This window comes from Trichosurus vulpecula, chromosome 5 (genome assembly GCF_011100635.1).
Source record: "Trichosurus vulpecula isolate mTriVul1 chromosome 5, mTriVul1.pri, whole genome shotgun sequence".
In the NCBI taxonomy this organism is placed as follows: Eukaryota; Metazoa; Chordata; class Mammalia; order Diprotodontia; family Phalangeridae; genus Trichosurus; species Trichosurus vulpecula.
In genome coordinates this window covers 136590800-136615024 of record NC_050577.1, presented here as the reverse complement: position 1 = coordinate 136615024, position 24225 = coordinate 136590800, and the positions used below count along the sequence as shown (strand labels likewise).

The window sequence follows — 24225 nt, the reverse complement described above, 5'->3', positions numbered from 1 at the left end:
ATCCTCACAACAAATCTGGGGGGTAGGTGCTATTATTACTTGCATTTTACAGTTGAAGAGACTGAGACAGATGGAGATTTAAGTACCTGGCTCAAAGTTACCCACTGGATTTGAACTCAGGTCTTCCTGACTCTGGGCCCAGTGCCCTGTCCCCTGTGACATGTAGAAGCCTTTAGACAGCTTTTACAGTTTGGAACCTTCTCTTCAATTTGGGTTCTTAGAGCCCTGAGTAATCTATGAGCTTCTACATTTCAGCATTTCGAATTTTAATTGGCTTCCTTTGTATTCCTTTATATTTTATTTCATGCAGTTTAAAACATAATTCTGAGGATGGGGTCCACACACTTCATCCGATTATCCATGGCACACAAAAACAAAAGGTTAAGAATTCCTTCTTAGAGAGTTGTTAAGTGATTTCATAGGGTCAGAAGTCCAGTATGTGTTTAAAGTGGGACTTGACCCCAGATCTGCTGGACTTTGAGGTCAGCCTCTCTCACATGGCATGTGCTGGGTGTGGCAAAAGTCTCAGTGCATTTCTGAGTTATTAAAGTTAAAACTGCATTAAGACAGCTTTACTAAGATATGCATATAAAACTATATAACAAAGTATACATTAGGGTGTGAAATAGGCAGACTAGGGAAACTGAGGCAAGATTGGGGCTTCCTGTTTCAAATACTTTCAAAAAAACCTTTTGGAATAAACTGGGTTGAGTCTTGATGTAGGAAAGCAAGCTTGAATGATAGGTATAACCAAAAAAGTTATACAGTGAGGACAAAAGGCCCAATTCTCTTTATATAGTTTGCAACTTTATGTTCATAACAATTAAAACTTTGGAAAGCATAGATTTTAAAATTCTATACTTCAATATTTTTAAAATAATGAAATATAAAATCCTCACAATTAGTCATTTTAGTGTAGTTTTAGTTCTAATTTCCTCCAGTACTATCCATTTCCTTCCTCTCTTTGTTAAAACTTTTTCTCTTGTGTAGCTAAAATGCCCTCCTAGGTATAGATGAGTCTTGGTGGCTTATCACTTATGGCAGCAAATTTGTGTTTACATGTTTCCTCCCCCCCACCCCCAATCCCTCCCATTTATTTTGGTTAGCAAATTGTGGGATTTTTCATGTTTCATTAGTTTGCTATTTTAGACATGTGGTAGGCAGAAGGGGTTTTAAAATCTGACAACAGCTAGGCCTAGTGGTACCTGCTTGTAGTCCTTGTTGCTAGAAGGCCTCAGGCTATTGGATCACCTGAGTTCAGGAGTTCTGAGCCCATTGGGTGTCCTCCCTAAGTCCCACGAATATGGTGACCTCCTCCTCCCAACCCCCTTCCAAAAAACCAAGGACTTACAGGCTGCTTAATGAAAGGTGAGCCAGCCTTCACTGGAAAAATGGACCACATTAAAGCACTTTTATCCTGGCCTCGATAAAGAGACCCATTCCCAATAATAATAATATGAAGATTAGATTTAGATGAACAGATCAGAAAAATGCTTGCTCCAACATTTAATGGTCACTTATAAAGGTTGAGAAACATAAACCAGCTATTATTTTTTTCAGTTATTTAAATTCCCCCAAATATTAGACCACATAAATGTTAGGATAGTGTTTTTTTTATTTGTGCTTTTTGTGGGGGTGCAGGGGGGTTGGTGATAGTATAAATGTGGCAACTTGGTATCATGAATAGAGAGGTGGCTTATTCTGACTCTGTCACACTTTACCCTACAGATCCTCAAATGACTCTCTGACAGGGGGCCTAACCTTTTGTTTCTTGGACCCCTGTGTCACTGATGAAACCTATGGACCCTTTCTCAGAATAATGTTTTTCTCTTTAAATTCACAGTTGAAGGAAATGCTAAATTTCAGTTAGAGATTAGTGAAAATAAAGATGTGATTTTTTTTCTTCCATGTTCATGGATCTCTGGAATTCTATCCTTGGACTTCATGGGAGTCCAAATTAAGAACCCCCTGTTTTGAGACAAGTTTGTACAACAAATGATGCAGATGTGCTTTGACAGAGAGATGTCCTTTAGCAAGGAGCTCCTTACCCTAATAAAATTATGTCTGGGCAAAAAATAAATAAGTGGTGGAGTCTGTAGAAAATAATCTGCTTTCGGTTGGCTGTACTTAGTTGCAAAGGGCCAGAATGGTGCCTTCTCTGGGTTCAATTAAGCATTTATCAAAGGCATACTCTATGTAAGGTTCATTTCTAGGTTCAGTGTATCATTTAGGATCAGAGACCACATTTGATATTATTAGCTCTGGCTTTCATTAAACAGGATTAACAGATGCTTGCCCAACAAGGATCTATTATTTGCTGATATTCTCTCTGCCTTTCTGAATCTTCACAGCAAAATTTAAAGTATGAATGTCCCATAAGTGATTTATAATGGATACATTGTTTTGTTGATTCCATTTATTTCAAATCATATCCAATTTGGGATCTGGATTATTTATAACTATCTTTGAAGTTTGTTGATATTTTTGAATGACCCTGTGTGTTCTTCAAACTGCCCTTTTGACCATTTAGAAGGAGATGTACATATACAAATAGGTTTCTAAAATGAACCATGTCAGAGTCATATAATATTAGAGTAGAAAGAAAAATTTAGAAAGTCAGTAAATAATGTCTGAGAGAAATTATTATTTCTCTCTTATATCAATAATGAGCTACTGAATTAGGACCAATATTTTTTACCTTCCTATTTCCTCATTCAGAAACTGCCCCTTGTAGGTTATCTAGTCAGCAACTGAAGGACATTGCTGATAATGAGATTGGGTTATTTTTTTCCTCAATTTTGTTCAGACCCCACCCAAATAGGGAAGCCCATTCTGTTCTACTCAGATTTGGGTGGGGTTAGATTCTTTGTCTAGATTGCCTGGAGCTAGGGGTGGTCTGGGAGTAAAAGTGACATAATCAAAGTAATGTCCTCTAGCCCCTCATTAGAATAGGTCTATACCTCTCATTATAAAATTTATTATTTTCATTAATTGTTAACCAATCAGAGTTGATTGCTTCCCATTGGGAACACCCACTCTTCTAAGGCATATAAGCTCAAAAAGCTTCCATGATCTGTTTTTGGTTTAGGAGAAACAGCCAAATGACTCTTTAATTAATTCGCTAGCAATAATTAATAAAAATGATTAATTATCCAGAAATTATGTCTCTTTAGGTTTTTATACCTCACATATCATTACTGCAGTAGGCAGTCCAAAAACAAAATTCTGTGACTTTTTATACCATGACTTTAAAACTATCTTTGTGTTTTCAGTTGGTTGAATGAGTGAAAGCCAGCATTTTACAGTTTGTGTGTTCATTTCCTTCTTAATAGATGGAAATAAGCATTTATATAATTCCTACTATGTGTCAGGCACTGGGTTGCTTTTTTTTTTAAACAAATATAATCTCATTTGATCTGAATTCTAAAAGGAAAAGGAGATTGTTTGAGGTGAGAGAAGGAAATGCATTCTAAGAATGGGACCAATCAGCATAAAAAGCATGGAGAGTAGAGATGGATTGTTGTACATGATAACAAGCAAGAAGGCCACTTTGGACCATAGAATAAAAGAAGGGAGTAATATATAATATAGGAAGTAATGTATATAATAATATATATATATAGGGAGTAGTATATAATAAAGAGATTAATATATAATAACAGTAAGTGGGTTCTGGGTTGTAAAGGGCTTTAAATACTAAACAAAAGGAGTTTGTATTTTATCCTAGAGATAGTAGGGGTCCTTGAAGTTTATCGAGTAGAGGAATGACATAGGCAGACTTGTGCTTAAGGAAAATCACTTTGGTCACCCAACTGATAAGTATCTGAGATTGGATTTGAATTCAGGTCTTCCTGACTCCAGTTCCAGTACTCTACATACACTGTGCCACCCAGCGGCCCCTTATAAAGGAATTGCATGGGCTTCCTGTAGAAGGTGCGATTTTAGCTGGAACTTGAAGGAAGAGAAGAAGCAGAGATTAGGAGGGAGAGAATTTCAGGCATAGTGAATGACTAGTGGAAATGCTTATAGTTGGCAGAGGAACTATCTTGTTCAAGAAACATCAAGGAAGCCAGGGTTGCTGGATTGCAATAACAAAGATTGTACTGTCCTTACTGTAAAGGTAGGTAAGGACACCCCAAACTTGCTCTATAAATTTACTCTTCCTGTCAGTGTAATTACATCACGGTGTTTCAAAGTTACCTCTGCAGCAGTTTTTGAGAATAGATCCTTAAATCTTTGAGTTGTAGATTTCCTTGACTTGTACTTAAATTCGTTGCAATATTTTTTGCTCATTTGTTCAGTTTCATGGGTGTTACTTAACCAGAAGGTTACCGAAATAGCTCATAGAATCGATTATGCCTGAAATGTACCAGTTAATAGTAACAAAAATAGTATTGCTGTTTTCAGGAATAACTTTGTAAATAGATTATTTTTCTTCTTCCCATCTTCTTCTATAAACTTACATGTGTAACATGAGTAGAATGGGAAGGGAATATTTTCATAACTTATGACCCAGTAGTTGAAATGCTTATATGTGTGTATATCAGCTAAACAGTTGCTTTGGTTTAGATGGTATTTTTGATATTCTGCTGAAAACATTTATTCATTGAATCGTCAAAGTGGGTCTTTCAAACTTCTGCTTGAAAATTAACAAATTTTTAAAAATATTCATAGATATCCTTTTGGTAGCACTAAAAGGGCATTTATTTGCATCAAAAATGCCTCGTAAAATACAGAGGTATTTTTAAAGAAATTGTTGGTGTTGGTTGATCCTTGATTTTCCTTATTAAGTTGGCATAGCATAAAAAATTCAGTATGAAAAATTGATTTTAAAAGATTGATTGTGCCTTGATGGTACCCTGTTATTTAGTTAATATATGCTTTCTGTGCTGCAGAAGATACAGTATATGCTATTTATTTCCAACAAAATATTCAAAAATAATTGCTGACAAAAGCCACTTTACAGAGGTACATCTTGTAATATGAATGTTAATATTGTGGATAGTTATGCAGAAGTACCTATTGATGTATTTTGAAGATTCTCATGGAGTCCAGTGAAGGTTTTCATTTTTAAAAAGGAAGAAAGAGAAGCTTGCATAACCACTGAGTATACCTTTTCCTAAAGGGTTATGTGATGTAAAAATTTGGCCTTTTCATGTCTGACTAAAGTCTCTAAAACATTACAAAGACAAGAAGAATAGGCCTCCACTTAAAAGGAATTTGTTATGTATGAGATGCATTTCCAGAGTCGTTTTCAAATTTGTCATTTTTTTTTAAGCAATTGATGCAGTAATTTATAAGGAAGAACAATCCATTTTTTTGTAATGGGACCCAACTTCCACCCAAATACTTTTCTGGTTAAGTATGGGAGTGTTTATATCAGCTAAATAAGTTGGTTTGAATTGATGTACTTTAGTTTACTTAAAATAAGGCCAAATCTATCAGTAGAGTTTAAGATTAAAAAATATTTTGAGGAAAATATGTGTAATGAGATGCATAAGGATTTTGTCATTCGTTGTTTACTTTCTCACACTTTAACATGTTAATTTTGGAAAGGATATAAATTTCTATCCTTTAAAAGCCCTTAAAACTTTTTTTCTCTACTAAATCATAATTTCCCTATTATTTTGAATAGTGCCTTATTACACTGAGATATCTTTCCCAGAAAACTATATACAATTTACTTTTACACTTCAAACAGTAGTCAGAAGACCCTGCATGATAAATTAGGAGACATCTTTATAGAAGTGGAAGATGGCTTCTCAGTAGTTCTAGAGAATAGTGGGCTGGCACTACTGTAGTATTATGTTCAGTTTCTAATGCTCCCAGTTAGTGATATTCTTCCAGTGATATAGCAACAAACATTGGATCAAAATTGAAGGACCTGTATTCCGATCTTGATCCTTTTAATTACTTACCCATGTGACTTTGGCCAAGTCCAAATTTCTATTCTTTTATCTGAAAAATGAGGGAGTTAATTTCATAAACATTTCTAGAATGTGTCCGTTGGTGGTTTATGTATTTGTGAGAAAGAGGGCTCAGGCTTTATGGGGAAAATTTTTCATTGCTACTTTTTCCCCCTGTGATTCTTTTTTCAATGTCTGAATAAATTGTGTCTTCTGGTTGAATAATATAAGGGCAAAGGTTGATTGACTTACTCATTCAAGCTCCACTTAAAATAAGTGAAAAGATGCCTGATCAATTAAAAACAATAAAGGGTTAGGACTAGTGATCTTTACATTTCCTTCAAATAAAAAATTACACAATCTTATTGTAAATCCTCAATGGTTTGGGTGGGATTTTTTTTTGCTTTTGTTTTTGTTTTTCCCTCTCTTTTTATAGCCCTAATGCACCTGCTACACAATAGGCATTTAATAAATTTTTATTGATCTAAAAATGATCATTTTGTCTTAGAGAATTTTATATATATTTATTGCAAATAAACTTTAGCACAAAAAAGTCTTTAATGTCTTTTTTAAGATCTCCTTGCAAAATGCTTTCTAATATTACCAGTTTAAAAAAAAAACAAATGTTAATTCTCTGTATTCTAAGTATTTTTAAGCCTTTCTTGAAGATGTGTAGGTATGGGATGAGTCTTCCAGACATTTTAGAAAGCCTTTATCATTGCATCAGCTTTTTTGATTTTGCCCTCCTTCTCTCTCTAACTTCGTATTTTCATTTTGTTTTGATACAGAAGTTCTCAATAAACATGCAAAATAAAAGATTATCATTTGTTAACAGAAAAGAGAGGTGTTTCCAAAGTTGTGCTAGAGCCTGCTCAAACCAGCTTGTGAGCATTTATACCTCAGAAATCAATGAATGTTACAAATCAGGGCTTGATTTATTGTTTTATTGACTATCTAAGACTTTAAGAAAGTTATTGCAGAAAACCAGGAAGAATTTTTCCAACCACTATCTCTGGTAAAAGCCTCATTTCCAAAATATGTAGAGAACTGAGTCAAATTTATAAGAATACAAGTCATTCTCCAATTGATAAATGGTCAAAGTATATGAACAGGCAATTTTCAGATGAAGAAATTAAAGTTATCTATAGTCATATGAAAAAATCCTCTAAATCACTGTTGATTAGAGAAATGCAAATCAAAACAACTCTGAGGTACCACATCACACCTATCAGATTGGCTAACATGACAAAACAGGAAAATGGTAAATGCTGGAGAAGTTGTGGAAAAATTAGAACACTAATGCATTGTTGGTAGAGTTGTGAACTGATCCAACCAATCTGGAGAGCAATCTGGAACTATGTGTAAAGGGCTATAAAGTTGTGTGTACCCTTTGATTCAGCAATACCACTACTAGGTCTATATCCCAAAGAGATCATAAAAAAGGTAAAAGGACCAACATGTACAAAAATATTTATAGCAGCTTTTTTTGTGGTAGCCAAAATTGGAAATTGAGGGGATGCCCATTAATTGGGGAATGGCTAAACAACTTGTGGTATATGAATGTAATGGAATACATAAGAACTATATAAGAAATGATGAGCAGGCAGACTTCAGAAAAACCTGGAAAGACTTACATGAAATGATGCTGAGTGAAGTGAGCAGAACCAGGAGAACATTGTACACAGTAACAGCTACAATGTGCAATGACTAACTCTGATAGATTTATCTCTTCTTAGAAATGGAAGGATCCAAAACAACTCCAAAGGACTCATGATGGAAAATGCAGTCCACATCCAGAAAAAGAACTATGGATTCTGACTGCAGATTGAAGCATATTATTTTCGTGCTCTCTCTCTTTTTTCTTTTTTTGTTTTTTTTTTCTTTCTTGTGGTTTCTCGCATTGGTTCTAATTCTTCTTTACAACATGACTAATGTGAAAATGGGTTCAATATGAATGTAAATTTAGAGCCTATATCAAATTACACACCATCTTGGGATGGAGGGAAGGGAGATATGGGGAGAAAATTTGGGACTCAAAATCTTATGAAAGTAAATGTTGAAAACTAAAAATAAAGGAATGAATTTAAAAAAAAGAAAGTTATTGAGAAAATGTTATCATTGAGTATCAGACTTAGGTACGTGTCAAGCCAATTGTTAAACATTTACTAGCACACAAATGGGTGTGTCCTTTAACTTAGAAATTATGATATTGACATTGACCTTTGTATTTGACCATCGTTTTAAAATCAGGAAGACCTGGGTTCAAGTGTTACTACTGACATTTAATTGGTTATATTACTGTGGGTAAGTCTTTTAATCTCTTAATACTCTATGCAGATCTCTAAAATTGTAAATTGAAGAAAAGGTACTAACCTACATTGTTAGAAAGAATTTCCTCCTTACCAGAGATTTCCATATCCCAATAAAATCACAAGTCCCATTCTTATCCCTTTGATGACTTTATTTGTGTATTTATATTTGTGATGTGTATTGTTCTTTTGAATTTTATCCTTATTATGCATTAGACTGTACTTCATACAAGTCTTTCCATGTTTCTCTAAATTTCTCACACTCTCAGTTCCTTAGAACCCAGTAATATTTTGTTATATTTTTGTATCATAATTTTTTATTCATTTCCCAATTTCTAGGTGCCAGTTTTATTTGTAGCTTTTTAAAAAATCTCAAATAAGGAGCCAATGAACATTTTTGTACACATTTTTTTTTTGGTATTGCTATTATCTTTGGGATATAGTCCCAGTAGTGGAATCTTTGGGTCAAAAGTTGTGAAAATTTTACAATTTTTGTGTCATTTTATTTTTTATATAATGTTTTTATTGTAAAAGTATCCTTCCTTTCTACCTTTACCCTACATATGCTCATAGAATTAATTGGGTAAAAAAAAAAAACAAGATAGATATCATTCTAAGGTATAGTGTATATATTGCCTTAAAAATGGAACAGCGAAAGATGGTAAAAAAGGTCAGAAGTACGAATGCATAAGGAAAATGGCCAAAAGACCATGAGCAATAAGTAAGTAAAGAGGTGGCATAACAACGTTGGGAAATGCAAAGAAAAGAAAAGGACAGGCAAGATGATTCCAAAAATTCATTGAAGAAGGACAAGTAGTGGCTAGCATATAACTGAGTGGCACCTTCATGTCTAGGGCATGGTAGTTCCAAGAAATAAGGAAAAAGAATTATGATTAACAAGAAACAAATGCCTAGGCTGGTAACTGGGGTAGTCTTTAGGCAACAAAGTATCTTGAGGTATGGAGGTAGTGATTAAAATGTAATCAGTGTATATCAGTCAAGCTAATGTAATAAGAATTTTCGAAAGAGGAACTTCAACTTCCATAAGAAAAGGAAGAATTTTGTACTACATTTTATAAAATTGCCATTGCTCTGATTTATCAGATTCTCCAATGATTCCTCCTTTACCCTTTGGGTGAGATGAAACTCTGGGTGCACAGTGAATTGGTATTGACCTGAAAGTTCCAAGCCAGAGCTGATCAGGACATGATCACAATTTTTATCCAAACCATTACAAAAAATGGATTGGAGAAAATGCCCTTGGTAACTGCCATACTTGTTCTTGAGAGATTGTGGTCTATTCAAAATGAAAGAGGTCTGCCACAGGGAAGTGTAACAGCAGTTAGATTTGAAGAGCTTTCTCACCCATTACTGGCCATGTAACCTGCTTATGTCACAGGAAGTCTAAGACACATGTGGTGGGAGGAACTTCGTGATAGGAAAAAGAAATTGTGTCACAGGAAATGCTGAGAGAGAGAGAGAGAGAGAGAGAGAGAGAGAGAGAGAGAGAGAGAGAGAGAGAAAAGAGAAGAGAGATGTTATGACTGCTAATGGCTGCTAATGGCCACCCTCGTGATTGTTAGAACTAAACAGGCTGACTTAGCTGTACTGTGAGTTTGTTTTGGGGAGGACCCCTGCGGGGGTCAGAGAGGTTTTGGGATGGCCAGGCACCAGGTTGTGATATTGTGTGTGGAATGTTTTATTGCTGTGGTAGACTGGATAAACGGCTTGTTGGGATATGGTTCTCTGGTATCTGAATAAATGGTTCATTTCTTCTACCTTCTATGTGGAGAGTCTCATATACTTTGCAATACTGAACTACATAGGCATTTTGACAATTATCATCTATATTGTTATTATTGCCTTACTGGTACAGTAAGGCAGCTTAAACTAATCACATTTATAGAGGTGGGTGCCTCCAGGTTTGCAATGGCTCAAACACTAAATTGTATAACCTTATACGAAGCAGAAAAAGTATATCATATTGGTATGTGTTGAAACAACTTCTTTCTTTTGATAGTATTTGTTTCCTATAGCCTTTATCTACATTGACCATAAAAGCAAAGTGCTGAGCACCTAGTATGTTCTTATTCTATACTTGCTGATTGGTTAAATTCTCTAATTTCCATGCTTTCTCTTATATTTTTCAATGTGCATTTATCTTCTTTATTGTAAATTTTAAATCTATAGCCATTAAATTTTATGGCACTGAATATATATAATATATGTATGTGTATACACACACACACATACACACACATATATGTAATTAAGTAACCATGGAAATTGGCTAAAAAGCCTGGGAAATTTTTGTAATTTTATTAAGTCTTACTGTTGTAAAGAGACCAGTGACTGAACATCATTGGTACATGTTAATAGATTATATGCAATAGCAATATATTGCTTTTTTATTGCTATTTCAGAAGCAGCAGATTCATGTATAGTTATTACTAGCTACACCATCTCCTCTTTTTTATCAAAAGAGGTTCATGCTATTGAATCATTACTCCAATATTTATCATTCTTATTGAAAATCACTAGACCTAAATCTATTGGTTTCTCTGTAGATTGAAAACATTTGAACTTAGAAAGCACAGTATTTCCTAAGACATTTGTAAGTATTCATCATGGATATTAAAATTACAATCAGGCTGTGTGTAGTGTGAGGAGTGATTAAAAAAAATCTTTAAACATATGGTAAGCGGGTGACCAATGCTATCCAGGTTTGAAGATGCTGAACGTTCATATAACTTGTATTTGAAATTTTGATGTGTATTGCATTCGTTACTGAATATCAAGAATACATTTTTTGCTCATACAGAGAGAGTTTAAAATGGGGTCTTTTGTAGAAGCATACGGTCTGTTTAGAATGATATAACAGATGCTGAATGTTCACATATCAAACAAAATGCCAGCTTTCTGTAGAAAAGAGGTGTCAAAAAGTTTCTTTGTACCTTTAACGCATGTGATTATGTAGTACAAAATGCAGAGTTTGTAAAATTTCTTGAATATACAGGCAAAAAAATGAATAATTCAAAACAACTCATAAGTTCTACATTCTATTGTACCTTTTATAACGCAGGCAGAAGATAGCATTGTGCTCCCAGTAGAGCTGAATTTGCACAAGTTACACCTCTGAAAATGCCAGATGGTCTATGGTCTACTTTTGAGAGCTGTCACATATGTAAAGATTTGAAAAAAGAAAGACAGCTGAATGAGAGCAGTGGATCATTAAAGGGAGAGTGAGGGTCCCTAGGCATCACTTGTGTTTTAAGAAGCATTGTGTCGTTTCCCATATTACCTTTTTTTTTTAAAGCAATACACAACCTTTATACAATAAGGTAAAAAATATTTCTGTTTTAGACCAAATGATTGTGGCTTAATTTTCTAACTGTCAGGTACTTTTGTTCTTTATGCTAGAAAGCAGTTATATGTTTCCTAATTGGATTCCTAATTGGATTGCAATTTAACCACAAGATTCAATTCTCCCCTGTGAAAAATTATCGATAAGGCTAAAATAAATTTAAATAGAGATGACTAACACATTTGGGGGTTCATCCAGTTTTGATATGACCTGTAAGCCTTGTGTGACTAGCAAAATTATTCAGCCAAAAAGTTGTGTTTTAATGTTAAAATGCTGAAATGAAGTACTTTTTTTGTTTTTACTATTTAGGAATTAGGCATTAATAATAAAAACTGCAACAAAATCATAATAAATTGAATGTGAAACAAGAAAGAATTTTTTTGAGGTTGCCCATTTGCAGATTTACCAATAGGAATAGATTCTATTTTAAAAATTATAAGTATGGCTTAGGGTATTTTAGATGGTTTTGAAGATATAAATATGGTTTATGGTGGTTTTGATGGTTTGAAGACATAAGTACGATTTAGAAAGGTATTATACTATGATGACTTGACAAATTAAATGAATTTAGGTGTTTGGAGAAAGGTCAGCTCTATCAGTTTTAAGAACTTTATTTTTTAGGCATAGAATTACCTTCTGGTGTTTTTGTTTTTATTGTTGAGATTATTTATCTACTACTTAGAAATCTTTATTTAATTTTGCCTGTAGTATGTGTCAAGAAGTTTTTTAGGAGCGTGGCCATCTTCTTAGAAGTGGACAACATGTATTCTTAACAGAGTTCTCTTCTTTGAACTGCTGTTACTGGTGAAAAATAGGACCAAAATATTCTACTTGCTTTGAACCCAAATGAGAAGGGCATTACATTGGGTTTAATTGTCTCAAGCATTTTTTTCAACACATATGCATTCCTGGTTTTAGGCTCCATAGTAGTCATCAGAATGTCATTCTAGTTGATACAAGACATTATGTGAGCAGCAAATTAATCACCAAATCAAAGGGCAGCACACTCAAAGGAAACAGAACTCCTTCTACAGATGCCTTGATTGTGCTTTATGGCTTTGAGAGGGCATGTATAATTGTCAGAAGAGCAAGTAATTTTTAAGGATTGAGACATTGTCAGAACAAAAATAAAGAGCTATAATACTTTTCTACTACTGATATTGTATGGTGTTGCTAAAGTGAGTAACAAGTTTTTAGATAATTGGATTTCTTGCTTTAGAAAGCAATTGATTGTTGATGCTAATAAAAATAGTGTGAAAAAACTTCTGGGTATCATCTTTCATCTGTCAACTGAAAAAATCATGATGCATAAATTCCCTTGGAATTTACACTGTGCAAATAAACTTTTTTTTTGTATAGTTAAAGCATTTATATCCAGGGATCACTTGGTATGAGTGTAGTCACTGAGGCAAAATGTGGTGTTATAGTGGTGTTATTCCTTCACTTAAAATTAGGCCCTCTCTGTCTTGGATATTTATTACGCTTTAGTCTATTATCCACTAAAGTCCTATTTTGTTGCTTTATTGTGGCCTAGAAGATGATCCTGGTATCTTGAAGGCTATTTCATTAATAGTGTAAGCTCTGGCAGCTTTTACCAACCTGGAAAATCATTAAGTATGGGTTCAGTCAGTAAAAATCTATGTCCATTTTCTGAGATTTAGTCTTGCTAAGTTCAACAAAGATCATTGTCAGGTTGGCTGCGAAATGATTAATTTTTTGGCTATAGAAATGACTAGGTGGCACCGTGGATAGAGTGCCAGGCCTGGAGCTCAAGTCTGGCCTCAGACACTTATTGTGTGACCCTGGACAAGTCACTTAACCCACTTTGCCTCAGTTCCTCATCTGTAAAATGAGCTGGAGAAGGAAACGACAAACCACTCCGGTATCTTTGCCAAGAAAACCTCAAAGGGTCACAAAGAGTCAGACACAACTGAAAAATGACTAAACAGCAACAAACTTAGATTGTCTAAGTCACCTAAGGATGGCAGTCTACATTGGTGGTAAGAATATTTACACCAGTGAAATCACAGATACTCTTGAAGAATTGAAATAAGTCCTGGTAAATTCCTACCAATTACTGTTATTTTATTAATTTTATTGTGAATTACTATGTTATTGAATTTTACATTATACCATTGTAAAAAATGAAAATTTCTACATTTTCAGTTCAACAAACATTTATTAAGCATCTATTAGGTATAGAATACCATATTAGGTAGATAGGAAGATGTAAAATTTAAGTAAGGAATGGCCCCTGATCTCATGAAACTGACACTCTAATGATAAATGACCATCTAGATTTTAAAAGGAACATGATCTAATTTGTACATTCCAAGGAAATCCTAGCATCATAGAGCTATAATTAGAAGGGACCTTTTGGATGACTTAGTAGTCCTACCTTCTTAGTTCACAGATGAAGAAATTGAGGGCTAAGTATTTTACATGTCACAATATAATATAATAATATTTGTATAATATAATAATGATATAATAATTCATGACATTATAAATAACAGGCAGGATTTGAACCTGACCCCAAATTTAGCCATCACATGCTCTCTCATCTAAATTTGATTCAACAAGAATTTGTTAACTCCATTTTGTTCAGTCACCTCATTGTGACCTCATTTGGGGTTTTCTTGACAAAGATACTGTAGTGGTTTGCCATTTCCTTCTTCTGCTCATTTTACAGATGAGGAAACTGAGGCAAACAGGACTTGCCCAGGATCACACAGCTAGTAAGTATCTGAGGTGCTCTATCCACTGTACCACCTAGCAGCTAGACACTGGAATATGGAGGAAAAAATAAAACACCAATAGCTCCTGCCTTCAAATAGCTTATATTCTGCTGTCTCATCCATGGTTATTAGCATGAAAACAGAGATTTTAAAGAGGGAAAATATTTATAAGATAATATTTCATTTCCCAGGTCCAGCATATATTTTTTTCCAACAGTATATATATTTTTTTAATGAAATAATGTTTATTGTAGTTTGGTATAAGACATCCTTGAGCAAGAGCATATTTTGGTTCATGTTGTAGTCTAGCCATCAGATATTTAGAATTTGAGCAGTAGCTGAAATTAATTTTTTTTATATTTAAATTTATTTATTTAACATATTTGGTTTTCAGCATTGATTTTCACAACAGTTTGAATTACAAATTTTCTCCCCTTTTCTACCCTCCCCCCCACTCCAAGATGGCATATATTCTGGTTGCCCTGTTCCCCAGTCAGCCCTCCCCTCTATCACCCCCCTCCCCTCTCATCCCCTTTTCCCTTCCTTTCTTGTAGGGCAAGACAAATTTCTACGCCCCATTGCCTGTGTATCTTATTTTTTAGTTGCATGCAAAAACGTTTTTTTTTGTTTTTGAACATCTGTTTTTAAAACTTTGAGTTCCAAATTCTCTCCCCTCTTCCCTTCCCACCCACCCTCCCTAAGAAGTCGAGCACTTCAACCTAGGCCACGCATGTATCATTATGTATAACCCTTCCACAACACTCATGTTGTGAAAGGCTAACTACATTTTGCTCCTTGCCAACCCATCCCGCTTTATTGAATTTTCTCCCTTGACCCTGTCCCCTTTCCAAAGTGTTTGTTTTGATTACCTCCACCCGCATCTGCCCTCCCCTCCATCATCCCCCCCACCTTTTATTTTTTTTTATCTTCCTCCCTCTTCTTTCCTGTGGGGTAAGATACCCAACTGAGTATGTATGGTATTCCCTCCTCAGGCCACATCTGATGAGAGCAAGGTTCACTCATTCCCCCCTCACCTGCCCTCTCCCCTCCTCCCACAGAACTGCTTCCTCTTGCCACCTTTGCGAGATAATCCACCCTATTCTATCTCTCCCTATCTCCCTCTCTCAATATGTTGCTCTCTCATCCCTTAATTTCATTTTATTTCTTTTAGATATCTTCCCTTCATCTTCAACTCACCCTGTGTCTGCTCTCTCTCTTTTACATATATATATATATATATATACACACATATATACATATATATGCACACATACACATAAAACACACATATATATACATACATACACATGCATACACATACACATAGATACATACATACACATTCACTTGTATGTATGCATAAACATATATATATGCAATTTCCCTTCAACTACCCTAATACTGAGGTCTCATGAATCATACACATCATCTTTCCATGTAGGAATGTAAGCAAAACAGTTCAACTTTAGTAAGTCCCTTGCAATTTCCATTTCTTGATTACCTTTTCATGCTTCTCTTGATTCTTGTGTTTGAAAGTCAAATTTTCTATTCAGTTCTGGTCTTTTCACTGAGAAAGCTTGAAAGTCCTCTATTTTATTGAAAATCCATATTTTGCCTTGGAACATGATACTCAGTTTTGCTGGGTAGGTGATTCTAGGGTTTAATCCTAGCTCCATTGACCTCCGGAATATCCCATTCCAAGCCCTTCGATCTCTTAATGTAGAAGCTGCCAGATCTTGGGTTATTCTGATTGGGTTTCCACAATACTCAAATTGTTTCTTTCTGGCTGCTTGCAGTATTTTCTCCTTGATCTGGGAGCTCTGGAATTTGGCGACAATATTCCTAGGAGATTTCTTTTTGGGATCTATTTGAGGAGGCGATCGATGGATTCTTTCAATTACTATTTTGCCCTGTGGCTCTAGAATATCAGGGCAGTTCTCCTTGATAATTTCTTGAAAAATGGTATCTAGGCTCTTTTTTTGATCATGGCTTTCAGGTAGTCCAATAATTTTTAAATTCTCTCTCCTGGATCTATTTTCCAGGTCAGTGGTTTTTCCAAGGAGATATTTCACATTGTCTTCTATTTTTTCATTCCTTTGGTTCTGTTTTATAATATCCTGATTTCTCATAAAGTCACTAGCTTCCACTTACTCCAATCTAATTTTTAAAGTAGTATTTTCTTCAGTGGTCTTTTGGACCTCCTTTTCCATTTGGCTAATTCTGCCTTTCAAGGCATTCTTCTCCTCATTGGCTTTTTGGAGCTCTTTTGCCATTTGAGTTAGTCTGTTTTTTAAGGTGTTGTTTTCTTCAGTATATTTTTCAGTATTTTTTTGGGTCTCCTTTAGCAAGTCATTGACTTGTTTTTCATGGTTTTCTCGCATCCTTCTCATTTCTCTTCCCAATTTTTCCTCTACTTCTCTAACTTGCTTTTCCAAATCCTTTTTGAGCTCTTCCATGGCCTGGGACCAGTTCCCGTTTTTCTTGGAGGTTTCTGTTGTAGGCTCTTTGACTTTATTAATTTCTTCTGTCTGTATGTTTTGGTCTTCTTTGTCAGCAAAGAAAGAATGCAAAGTCTGAGACTGAATCTTGGTGCATTTTCGCTGCCTGGCCATATTCCCAGCCAACTAACTTGACCCTTGAGTTTTTCAGTGGGGTATGACTGCTTGTAGATTACAGAGTTCTATGTTCCACGTTTGGGGGGGAGGTGCCAGCTCTGCCGCACCAGCACTGCTCCTTCCCCAAGAACCCCCAACCCGAACTGGGCTTAGATCTTCGGCAGGCTGTGCACCCCTGCTCTGATCCGCCACTTAATTCCCCCAACAGTATATTTTAAAGTATGTTGTCTCATTTTTAAGGCCTAGATTATTTCCTCCATGACTTATCTTGAAATATGGTTCTATGGTTGAAAACTTCCTATTATCAAAAATTTAGCTTCAATATGATCTTAAAAAATTATTCCATTACCCCTAGTTCTATCCTGAATGTCATATTTGGCCACCCTACCAGTCAACCAATCAACAGGTATTTGTTAAGTGCATTATTTTCTTTTTTTTCTAAGAGAACTCTTTTTTTTTAATTAAGATTTTTTGTTTTTAGTTTACAACACTCAGTTCTGCATGTTTTTGAGTTCCAGATTTTCTTCCCTTCCCTTCCCTCCCCCCGCCCCAAAACAGCATGGAATCTGATATATCTTCTGCACATAGTGCCTAATTATCAAGTATGTCTTTGTGGATTTTGCTAGTCCTTTTCAATAATTTCTCTCCTCTACCATTTGAAATATATGTATATGTATAATATATGCATATATATCTATTAGAAAACTTTGTTTCCTAACATTAGATTTCTGCCACATTAAAATTTTCTTCTTTTTTTCATTTTAGCACAACCTCAACGCTTGCCTGAGCCCCAAACTTCAGCACAGGAACAAAGTGAGGAAGAAATGGCCAAGATAAAAAATGGTCATACAAATTTGAGAAATGGAAATGGAATCCACAATGGGGTTAGACACGTATCTATAGATAACAGAAAACTTTCTGCGCCTGTTTCACAAAAAATGCATAAAAAAATTCAGTCCAGCTTGTCTGTAAACAGCGATATGAGCAAGAAGAGTAAAGTCAGCGCTGTCTTTTCTCAAAAACCAGGCTCATCACCTGAAGGTAAGCTAAGTCCTGTGTAGATTTTTTTATTTTTATACTAATTCCAATTCATTCTTGCTAATAGCAACAGAATCAATTAAACATAACTAAAGTCATCATAGAATTTTATCAGGAAAGAAACTTAAAGATGATCTGGTCTAGTTACTCATTTTTCACCTAAAATGAAGTACAGAAGTAAATGTCAAAGCCAGGGCCAGAACTCAACAGTTCTGATTCCTCTGTCCATGCCTTTCTAATTTTATTTATTTTTCAGAGAAAAATAGAAATCAGGACAAAACACAAAGTGATTTCCCCATAGGAAATCATTAAATAACAAAGTGACAACTGACTTATCACTTTTAAGCTTTCATCATTTCTAGAGGTTAATTCTCAAAGTAAAGAGTAGCTCTATAGTCTAAAAGTCTAATAACCCAAAATTTAAAATCTTAGTGTAGTTTTAGGCTATTAAAACTTAAAACTATACTAAGACTTTTAGTACACCCTACATAAACGACTCCTATTACTCTTACTATCACTCTCATTAATACACAGACACATATTATTTAAATGACATATGTAGCATAGAGACAAGAACTATACCTGTGATTTTATTGGGATAGGAAGGGATCACTTCCCTTTACCAAAGCAGGTCAGTACCTACTCTGCAACTTAGAATCTTGGACAATTAACTAGAAAACTAGGAGGTTAAGTGATTTCCCAGGGATACACAGTCAATATGTGTCAGAGATGGGTCTTGAACCCTGGTTTTCTTGACTTTGAAGCCGATTCTCTGTACAATCAACTTTACAATCTTTTTACAATCAACTCTAAATCTCACTAATTATATGTTGTCTGCTAGAATACCTCTGGTTATTCGTACTCAGATGCGTTAGACTTTCCAGATATTCTCCTAATCTTTCATTTCCACTGCTGTGGCCAGTGGACTTTATTATCACCTGTCAAGTTCAGATAATCCTAATTCCTGTTCATCTCTGCTGACTGCCTTCTTGTTGCAGCTATGCTTGCCCCAATCTTGAAAGAGGCCCAGAGTTCCTAGCTGAAAGTACTGGGGATAGTTAGCTGGAGAATAAGACCTGAGGACATGATAGCTGTCTTCAAATTTTTCGAAAGCTGCTATGTGGAAGGGAATTAGGCTGCCTTTGCTTGGCCTCAGAGAGCAGAATTCCAAGAAATGAAGGCATATTGAGAGAATGGCAGATTTAGGTTGGCTATAGGGAAAAAATTTTATAACAGTTGGAATTGTCTAGAAATAGGGGCTGCCGCAAAAGATTCCCCATCACTAGAGGTCTTAAAGTGGATTCTGTTTAATTATTTGTTGGAAATGGTGTTAATTGGATAATGTCCTTTACAGGTACAAGTTATATTAGGTGACTTCTGACATCCCTTCCGACTCTGAGATTTTGTAGATTTAACTCTAGATAATAATTTAATAAATTTAATAAATTAAATTAATTAAATTAATAAAATAATAATTTAATTAAATAAATTTAATAAATGAGTCATAAATAATATTATATAACACCTTATTCCTTCTCACTAGTATAACTACTTTTGAAATATTTGTTCTTTTACTGACAAAAGTCTATCTTTTTTTTTTTTGACTGGGAACCCATATGAATTTTTGCTCATATGTATCCCTCTGTGGTACACTTTGTCTTCTAGGCCTTCCTCTTCCTGTAGTGCTTGGCACTTTTTAGTTTAGTGTCTATATCAAATTATACTGGCTATCTACTCATTTCCTCTAACTTTCTTTTTCAACTTCTATTAAAACTAAATAATTACTTCCTGTGTGATGCCTGTATAAAGCTGAGCACTCTTCATTTGTCAAGATGGGTTTTACTCACAAATAGGAAATTGTGTTGAGAATTACCAGTAATGAATTGGAAGAAACTATATTATACTTTGCTTACCGGTGTTCTAAATTCAACTGAGTTAAAGTGTTAGGTTGATCAAATGATATGATAATAAGCTGTCTGCATAGTTCTAGGTCAGTGACATTACTTCCCAAACTAATTAGATTGGAAGGGACATGATTGGCACTTTAAAATGAGTTTGACATGTAAGATGTGTGGTCAACTCTGAAGCACAGGTAGGCTGTTAACTAAACTGACTCTCTGAGGGGTTGAGAATGCAATGCAATTTTATTTAGAAGACCTCAGTATCTAGGTGATCAGGTGAAATGATGCCACATCAAAGAGAAGTACTATTTATGTGTTATTTAAGACACCTATCATTTCATTTTGTCTTTTTCCTTTTAATCTAGTCACCTTTTTAAAAACGTTTTTCTTTAATTCCCTTGTCTTTCATGATAGCTTAAAAATCTACATTCTTTATGAAAAGGCAGACTACTTAAAATTATTAAAGTATTTTAAGTATTTACAGTCTGTAACAGGGCTATAAATAGTACTTAATAAAAGTTTGTTGATTGATTAAAGACATCAAGTAGACCTTATTAGAATAAAAATGCAAATGAATACATTACATTTGCAAAAGCAAAGAAAATTCTGCCCATATTTGGAGGAGATAAGTGCCCTCATTCTCTTCCTGACAGAGTAGTACCAGGGGAATAATGAAGCTCAGGAAACATTGCCCTTGATGGGTGGATTTCAACTAAGGCTAATCCATGATTTGATTCTTAGTTGGAAGTAATTTAGTTCTTGCCAGTTCTTTTGGTAACTCTACCTGCCATTTTTATAGGTTGTTTGTTTTTTTTTTTTTTTGCCCTTAACATTCTCCTTAGCGAGGCCTACCCTTGTATAGGTTAGTATAACTGTACCTCATACTGTGTGGAAAGGAGGTGTCTTTCCATTTCTCAGAAGGCCATTTATTATATTTAGCAAAGACGAGGCAAGGCTAATAGAGAAATACCCTTGATTATTACCATAGTCCAGTATTAATTTTACTCTCAGACCTGATAGCTAACATTTTACAAACTCTAAATCAATTTAACGAAAGTAAATTAGACTTTGTCAAAGCCGAGGATTTCAGGAGTATATAATTTAGACCATTTGCTCTTCCAAAAAAAATTTTTTTTACACATTTCTGTGAGGGCCTGTGAAATGTCCATGGATAAATTGTATATATATGGTTACTATCCTGAGGAAAATTTCCATTTTGCAAATAACCAGTTTTGGAAGCACTTTGCTAAAATTGAAGAGCATGTATTACATGCAGCAAGCATACCATTTAAAAAGATGGCAATCTTCACAGTCCAAAATGATTGGCTTTTGAAAGATGAAGAAATTAATTTTCACTGCTAAACACAATCTTAAAACATAAATATTCAGATTTTCTTTTTCAAATGGTAATGTGAAAATAAAATAGTATCAGAAATGGGACCTTCTTTTTTTTAAGATGAGAAAAAATGGACATCAAAGGAAAGCAATTCAGGACCTTAAGTCTCACTACTTACCAGAAGATTTAATATTATGTCATTTCAATATAAAATATAAGTAGATTAAAAATAAAAACAGCATTTACAATTTCTTCTGAAATGAAATTTCCTTATTCTCCCCCTCCATTAAAATCATATACATTCACTTAAAATGGATTAAATTATGTATCGTGAGTTAGACAAAGATGTCAGCTGTGATAAAGTGTAAGGGACTTGGTGTCGGTAATCCTGGTTTTAAGTGTCAGTTATTCTATTTGCCTGCTGTTTGATCTTGGGCCAATCCCTTATCTGTCCCAACCTCATTTTCTTCATCTGTAAAGTGGGAATAATAATGCTTTTATTGTCTTCACTGGGTTATTTTGAGTATTAGGTAAGGAATGTATTCATATACTAGACTTTCTAAATCCTTAAAGCATGATAAAATGTCATAAGCATTAATAATACCAAGAAATTCGAAAAATGTTTGTTGATCTTCTTTTGCTTTTGCTTCTGTAGCACTGGACTGAGCAAGATACCCAGTTTTGCTTGGGCATCGTCTTAGCCCTCATAGGGATTACAGTATAGTAGGGAGTTGTGGCACATCCTCAGATACAAAGTAATAGGTATGAGCTGCTTTAGAGAGGTAGGTGTAAAACAGTCTTAGGTAAGGCTCACACGGCAAATGATTGTTATCAGTGGGGATCAAGGAAGGCTTCCTGGAAGAAGTCATATTTGAGTTGGGCTTTATTCAGCAGGTGAAAACAGAAAAAAAGAATATTCCAGGCATAAGAGTGTTTGAGTAACGGCATGAAAGCCCACCCAGAAGCAGGAGAGGTGTTAAGGGACTAGGAAGCGGTCATGTTCATCTGCAACTTAAAGAATGGATTTTTTTAAGCTAGGCAAAGAATGAGATAAGGCTTGATTGTAAAGGTAAGTGGCAGCAGATTATAGAAGACCACAAATGTCAGGCAACGAAGTGTGAATTTTACTATGAAACCAACAGAGAGTCCCTGGAGAATTCCAAACAAAGAAGCTACACGACCAGATTTCTACCTGAGGAAGATCAGATAGGAAGTGAGTGGTATAAAGGAGGTAGAGGGAAACTGATGAATTATTCATGTTGTTGTTGTTGTTCAACCTTGTCCGACTCTTCATGACTGCATTTGGGGTTTTCTTGATCAAGATTTAGGAGTGGTTTGCCACTTCCTTCTCCAGCTAATTTTACAGATGAGGAAACTGAGGCAAATAGGGTTAAGTGACTTGCCTAGGGTCACATAGTAAGTGTCTGAGGCTGGATTTGAACTTAGGGCTTCCCAGACTTCAGGCTTAGTGCTTTATGCAGTGTCCCACTTAGCTGAGTAATTCATAACATCAGATAATTTTTTAAAAGTATTTTTAGATTGTGTGGTGGTACATGCCTATACATCCCTCTATGAGAGAGTAAAGCTGGTGGATATCTTGAATTTAAGGGTTCTGAGGCTATGCCAGTTGGGTGGCATTGTGTCTAGCATTAATATGGTGACCCTTTCCCCAGGTTACCTAATGAAGTTCAACCTGATGTATTAATTTTACCTTCCTAACATCTCTTGTACACTCCCCCTTCTTTCTTTTGACACTGCTACCAGCTTGGTACAGGCCCTCATCACCTCACACTTGGATTACAATAGCCTGCTGGTGGTTCTGCCTGCCTCAAGTCTATCCCCACTCTCATTCTTCACTCAACTGTCAAAGCAGTCTTCCTATAGTGCAGGTCTGATCTGGTCACCCCACACTACATAAACCCACTGGCTTCATATCACCTCTAACCTTAAACATAAGATCTTCTTTTTGGCCTTCAGAATCTTCTTTTGCTTTTCTAGTCTTCTGATACCCTATGCTTCTTACCCATGTTCTCCATGACCCAGGAACACTAGTCTCCTTGCTGTGTCTTACATAAGATACTCTGTCTCCTGACTGGGCATTTTTGCTGGTTGTCCCCCATGCCTGGAATTTTCTTCCCTATCTCAGTCTACTGGCTTCCTTCAAGTCCCAGCTAAAATCCCATCTTCTACAGGAACCTTTTGCAGTCTCCCTGAACTCTAGTCCCTTCCTTCTGGTAGCTGATGATCTCCAATTTATCCTGACTATCCAAGTGTTTTCTTGTTGTCTACCTCATTAAATCATGATCTCCTTGGGAGCAAGGGCTATCCCTGAGTTCTGTATATAGGTGCTAAGAAATAGAACAGACTGATGTGTAGGTGAGTTGATATCACTCAGGCCCCAAACAGATGGTCTCTGTGTGATATAGGTCTTGGGCAGCCAGCCAAATGATAGTTCATTAAAGTTAGGTTAGAAGCCTTTAGTAATGCTTTCAAAAAGCTATGAACTAGGTATATTAACAGATAGATAAACACAAAACAAGTTTAAATAGGGTAGGTTTGAGAAGTTAACAGTAAAGTCATTAAGCCGAGTAGGCACTAACTTGGAGAAAACTCTAAAATAAGATCTGTTTCTATAGTTTATCAGTCAATCAAGAAATATTTTTTGAGTGCTTACCCTTTTTAGCTTAGAAAAACATTGTAGGAATCATAAATGACTTCAAACTGATACCTTGTAGGCTTTCACCTTCCATTCTTAAACTGGCATAATATTATAGGTTGTCAATATTAAGAGAAATGTACTTCTTTAGCCATATTGCTTCATAAGTTCACCCTTTTAAAAGTTGTTTTCTTTTATTATATTATGTCTGAACTCGGATTGGGAAATTTACATATTTGAGACATTGACATTCTGCCCTCCCTCCAAAGTAGCTTTCTCTCTGCTTTGCTTTGCGCAGACTCCTGTCCTGCCAAAATCTCTGTTATATACTAAAGTTCTTTATCTAACTTTCAGTTCTAAAG

The 24225-nt window shown here is 35.2% G+C and overlaps 1 protein-coding gene across 1 annotated transcript in view; it reads left to right on the top strand.

Moving 5' to 3' along the window:
* Positions 1–24225, top strand: part of MDFIC (MyoD family inhibitor domain containing) — a 121836-nt gene that overhangs the window by 53380 nt on the left and 44231 nt on the right. Inside the window, exon 4 of the mRNA XM_036761427.1 lies at positions 17698–17973. Coding sequence (XP_036617322.1) covers positions 17698–17973 — 276 coding nt within the window. The remainder of the gene's footprint in view (positions 1–17697; positions 17974–24225) is intronic.